This window comes from Calidris pugnax, unplaced genomic scaffold, assembly GCF_001431845.1.
Source record: "Calidris pugnax isolate Ruff unplaced genomic scaffold, ASM143184v1 scaffold19, whole genome shotgun sequence".
NCBI classification, from domain to species: domain Eukaryota; kingdom Metazoa; phylum Chordata; class Aves; order Charadriiformes; family Scolopacidae; genus Calidris; species Calidris pugnax.
In genome coordinates this window covers 4,221,521-4,227,520 of record NW_015090775.1, presented here as the reverse complement: position 1 = coordinate 4,227,520, position 6,000 = coordinate 4,221,521, and the positions used below count along the sequence as shown (strand labels likewise).

Sequence of the window (6,000 nt, the reverse complement as noted above, 5' to 3'; positions counted from 1 at the left end):
CCCACCCCCACCCCCCAGTGCAAAAACTCTCACACATACCCCACTGCAGGGTTAACTAAGGAGAGTTAGACTGGTTATTTTGCTCATCAGCCTCTAGCAATGCTTTTATATCGCAAGACCAGCAATAATCAGAAGGGCAAAATTTCTAGTTTTCTTTGTGTACCCTCAGGGTGGGAGACACATCCGGAGCACAGCTTACACTGGGGAGTCCACAGGAATAGAAACAGGGAACTGCTGAGCAGCAAGTAAAAATAGAGGAAGAAGCCACAGCTGGGCCAGATGCTTCATGGCTCGGTCCCGTGCAACCACGGAAATCTGCACGAGGGCGTCACTAGCAAAAACAATTGCCAGGGCATTCTTGACACTGAACATGAAGGCAGTTTTTGTCCTTTTTTCTGTCCCCATCACTAGCTCTAGGTCCTTGTCTTCTACTTTCGCGTATCATTTAAGGTGCAACTACAACTTCCTTTTTCCTACCCGGGAAAGATGTTGGGGCAGAGCCACCAACTTTGCTTAGGATGAAATTCACCCCTATTTTGAGACCGCGGTGGTGCGGAGATCCTACCCCGTGCTTGTGCTTGGAAGGAATTTCACCTGCACTGTGGGAGGGGAACCTAGAGAGCTCTGGAGGGAGGATCCCTGCGTGGCCGGTGTTCACAGAATCACAGAATCTTCTAGGTTGGAAGGGACCTTAAAGATCATCTTGTCCAACCGTCAACCTAACTGACAAAAATAGACACCCACACAACAAACAAGGAGCATCATCACTAAACCATACCTCCCAGCACTACATCAACCCGTCTTTTGAACACCTCCAGGGATGGGGCCTCAACCACCTCCCTGGGCAGCCCATTCCAGTGTCTGATAACCCTTTCAGTGAAAAAATTTTTCCTAATATCCAGCCTGAACCTCCCCTGGGGCAACTTGAGGCCATTTCCTCTTGTCCTGTCGCCTGTGACTTGAGAGAAGAGACCGACCCCCATCTCTCTACACCCTCCTTTCAGGGAGTTGTAGAGAGCAATAAGGTCTCCCCTCAGCCTCCTCTTCTCCAGGCTGAACAACCCCAGCTCCCTCAGCCTCTCCTCATAAGACTTATTCTCCAGACCCCTCACCATCTTTGTCGCCCTTCTCTGGACCCGTTCCAGCACCTCAATGTCTTTTTTATGGTAGGGGGCCCAAAACTGGACACAGTACTCAAGGTGAGGCCTCACCAGTTCACGTCATTTCATCTGGTGCTCTGTACGTCTATAGACATGCACAGCTCATCCTCTGCCTCCCCATAATCCCTGCTCACAGGGAATACACTGTAGTTACAAATAGCTCCAAGTAAGCATTAAAATATATCTTCTGTGTTTTAAGAAATGTTTTTACTTGCTGCTTGTGCTGCTGCACTGCATTCATCTGTTCCTCAAAAGTAATACTGCTACTCAGGTAGCTAGTCATTTTCACTGTTTTCTCCCATTCCTCTCAAATTTTTACCTCTTTTTTTACAGAGCCTGAACTGTTTCATTCCACAACTGCTCCAGATTCGGATTTCATCCACTATGGTAACAGCAGCTATTTGATCATTCCTTCTAAGATGAATTGGGAAGAAGCAAGAAGAGCCTGCAAGGAGAAATCTTCAGAGCTTGCCAGCATTTTTGATTATTACAGTAACATATTCCTGCTGCTGCAGACAGTGAAATATGGAGAGCCCTTATGGATTGGGCTCAACAGCAAAGTGGTAAGATTGATAAACTGATAGGTGGTACAGTTAAATGCTATGATTGCATTACTATCAGCAGGGTGAATTGTAGCAAGAACGCATTTAGGAACCTAGGACTGGAGGACAGCACTCACTTCATTTCACTTCATCCATCTTAAATCATGAAACTCCAGTTTTAGATGACCATTTTTAGGAGAGGTGAACTCTACTCAGAGGGACCAACAGGGTCATTAAGGCTAATGCTCTGCAATCATTGGCAACTGTAGCTTTTTCATTACTTTTTAGTTCAGAAGGGTTCAGAGTACATACCATGTGCCTCTGAACACCCACCTTGTTATGCCTGGTAAGTCCCAAAGATTAAAAGCAGCAAAAGCCACACTGTAACAGCAGAAGAAAATATGGAGATCCAGGTCCACCAACGTGAAATTAACACTCGAGTGAGCATCAGTCTTACTAGCTGTGTGACTGAGTGCCAGAATGAGCTTCAGCTTATCTAGTGAATGTGCAGCTGCTCAATGCACTTGGCTACCATGTTTCTATTGCATTGGCATTCATTCGAGCTGACTAAACTACCTTGGAAATAAAAAAGAGCTCTTTCATCAGTAATAATTTTCTTAACTAGCAATTGATTTTACTAATTGTGATTCCACACTGACATATAACATAGCAAAACAAATCTGAAATTCATTATACCTAGGGAGAACTTACAATAAGCATTGTGTAAAAATAGCATTTCTGATTATACGATGCAGCAACACTCTGATAAAGCCTCTTAGAAGGCTGCATAGTCTGATACAATTAACTTGTTGCTGAACAATATGTATTTCCATGATTCTAACAGTGCCTCTCCCTACCAGACAAAATACTTGGTCTTAGAATATATATGAGACTGGTAGTCACCAACCTTGACATGAATCCTCCCACTTGCACGAGTCCACAGGACATCTTTATCCAAAGCAAAATAACAGTGTTTAAGTCCACTTGATATCAAAGTTGGTTGTTTTTACAGTCACAGAAACGTGGTTTAGAAAGCAATTCTATTACAATGAAGCTTGGATCACCAGGCATGTTCTCCTGGTCCTTATAAATGAGCCAGCACTGCTGTTGTAAAGCGAAGCTTTGTGGTTCCTCCTGTTCCCAGGCAACAATCTTGCCTTGATGGAGCCTGACTAAACTACCTTGGAAATAAAAAAGAGCTCTTTCATCAGTAATAATTTTCTTAACTAGCAAGTGATTCCACACTGACATATAACATAGCAAAACAAATCTGAAATTCATTATACCTAGGGAGAACTTACAATAAGCATTGTGTAAAAATAGCATTTCTGATTATACGATGCAGCAACACTCTGATAAAGCCTCTTAGAAGGCTGCATAGTCTGATACAATTAACTTGTTGCTGAACAATATGTATTTCCATGATTCTAACAGTGCCTCTCCCTACCAGACAAAATACTTGGTCTTAGAATATATATGAGACTGGTAGTCACCAACCTTGACATGAATCCTCCCACTTGCACGAGTCCACAGGACATCTTTATCCAAAGCAAAATAACAGTGTTTAAGTCCACTTGATATCAAAGTTGGTTGTTTTTACAGTCACGGAAACGTGGTTTAGAAAGCAGTTAAAATTCTATTACAATGAAGCATGTTCTCCTGGTCCTTATAAATGAGCCAGCACTGCTGTTGTAAAGCAAAGCTTTGTGGTTCCTCCTGTTCCCAGGCAACAATCTTGCCTTGATGGAGCCAGGCTCAGGAAGAAGTTGTGTACCTGGCTGCTTGACACATCCAGACACTAAAGTGAGATCACATTTTATCCCCCACTTCTTAATGTCAGCTATATACTGTCTGAGTCTGTTCACTTTTCCTTGTAATCCTGATTCTTCCCAGAACAACAAAAAAAACAGAGGGGGGAGAAGACTAAACAAAGACTCAAGACTTCCTGCTTCTGCATATTCTGCTTTTGCTCCTTACAAAATAATTTACTCAGATTTTTCAAAGTGATAGCTGCATTTTACTCCTAAATGTTTCTCCTCCACAGTGCACTTGAGCTTAGAGTCCTTGTCTGGCAATGGTCCTCGACTCTGAGACCCAGTTCCACCTGAGCTTTCCACAGGTTTCATGTTCAAGTTGCTCTTCATGGTGACCTGACACTTCTGGGAGAGTGATTGCACCTCACAGTGCTGCACCAGCAGTACCCAGGAAGCATTATTTAGCCTTTGAAACACCTTTATGAGCTGTTTTGGCACAGGAGGCTTACTGCTGCTTCTTACCTTTATGTTGCTGAATCCTGATTCAATTAATATTTTAACAGTACTGGCACAGATATGCAACTGACCTGTGTATATACATCCCTGCGAAAGTGTGCATTTGTATAACTCCACTCACCTGAAACAGCAGATGGGAGTGTAGAAAAATTATTTCAAATGTCCTTTTCAATTTTAGGGTTATGGCTATTACAGATGGACTGATAAAAGGAAAATAATTTTTTCTAACTGGTTTTATGGAGAACCGAAAGAGCAAATGGCCTGTGTCTATCTAGAGACCCATGGGATGTGGAAAACAGCACCTTGTAATGAAAAACATTTTCCTGTCTGCAAAAAATCTGTTGGTAAGCTATGGTGATCACTTTTGGGTTTATGGCAGAAGCCTTGCTCAGTCTGCTTTGACTGAAATACGAGTTTCTAAGTATATATTAAGGAGTAATAAGCCCAAGTATTTCACTGAATTTCACTGAATTTTCAGAGTTGGAAGGGACCATAGTCCATCATCTAGTCCAACTCCCCTGCTAAAGCAGGACCATCCAGAGCTTGTCAGAGCATGTTACTCAGGACTGCATCCAGATGATGTGATGTTGATACCTTTATTTTGCATAAACAATGTTCCATTTTGATGGAGTTGTCATTGACCAGCCAAGATAGTGTCATTTTATTGGACTGTGTGGGTAACTGCTGTAGGAGTTATCCTACGTGGCAAGCAGGCAGAACACAGAGACTCTGGGAGTACTAACCATTTCACTTCCAGTCTAGAATGTGAAACTTTCAGCTGACAGGGACTTTGTGGGAAGCACTGTAGTCAATAAAGTCCACTGAGTATAAAATAAATGTTGTTTCTTCAACATAAGCAGCATTCATGCACTGGGTACAGCTTCGTTCTTATTAGATTCTAAAAACTGGGGAAAGGAGGAAGAGTTGTACCTGGGGGAAAAAAAAAAAAGTCCATTATTGGCCCAAACAAAAGTTCATATAGTCAATAAAGTCCACTGAGTATAAAATAAATGTTGTTTCTTCAACATAAGCAGCATTCATGCACTGGGTACAGCTTCGTTCTTATTAGATTCTAAAAACTGGGGAAAGGAGGAAGAGTTGTACCTAGGGAAAAAAAAAAAGCCCATTATTGGCCCAAACAAAAGTTCATTCTTTATAGTGATTCTATGGCTGTCACTGAGGAACACTACAAATTAAAAGCTAGAGGCAAACTAGCATGGAACTGAACCTTCTTGCTTTCTCATTTGTATTAGGGCAACCTGTGTTAGCTCCAGTGACACAGACTTAATGGAAATTCTGAGTTCCTTTTGATCTGTTTTTGTGTAGGTTTTCATTAATGTCTTTTCCAGTCCATGATCTGAACTTCTTATCTATTCATTTGCAACTACATTTTAAAAACACTTCTACCAACTGAGAGTGTTACTGTTTTATTCCATAATGTCACTGCTTGCCAGAAAATGAAGGGCTACTACCTAAATATCCAATGAGCTTCAGGCTTCCATGCATTGTCATAGTTAAAGCTGTTCAGATATTTTATGTAAGGATTATTATCTTGAAGAAAATATTAAATGAGACATTTCCACAGTAAACTATGATTTAGATTATATTCCATTTAAAATCAAATTGTTTTTTGAACTTCATTGGGGTTTGGGAGTTTTCTGGCTTTTCTTTTCTGGCTTTTACTTTTAGTTATGTCTTTTATTTATATGAATTTTTGGTTATAACAAAAAAAAAAAGAATCAAGAATCTAGAACCTGAAACTCCTGAACACTCACATTTCCTTGAGACAGTCAAAGTTTGATTTAGTTGGTAAGACAGAAGAGCGCAGCCATTCAGCTGTGATTAAGCAGTTCTGCTCCTCATTGTCACTCTTGACACAGTCACTCATAATTCTAGCATCGTGTGCTGAAGAATATTTTAAGTACTTTTAAGAAAGGGTGGTTTGTTTTTTTTTTACTTTTAAACTTGATTCCACATCTGAAGAACAGAAATCCCTATTGAGTGAAAGCATCCATTTATCTCATTTCT

The 6,000-nt window shown here is 41.0% G+C and overlaps 1 protein-coding gene across 1 annotated transcript in view; it reads left to right on the top strand.

Moving 5' to 3' along the window:
- The window catches only part of LOC106890326 (macrophage mannose receptor 1-like), a 38,065-nt gene that overhangs the window by 25,820 nt on the left and 6,245 nt on the right, over positions 1–6,000 (top strand). The window contains exons 23-24 of the mRNA XM_014946082.1: positions 1,494–1,723; positions 4,151–4,316. Of these exons, the coding sequence (XP_014801568.1) occupies positions 1,494–1,723; positions 4,151–4,316 (396 nt within the window). The remainder of the gene's footprint in view (positions 1–1,493; positions 1,724–4,150; positions 4,317–6,000) is intronic.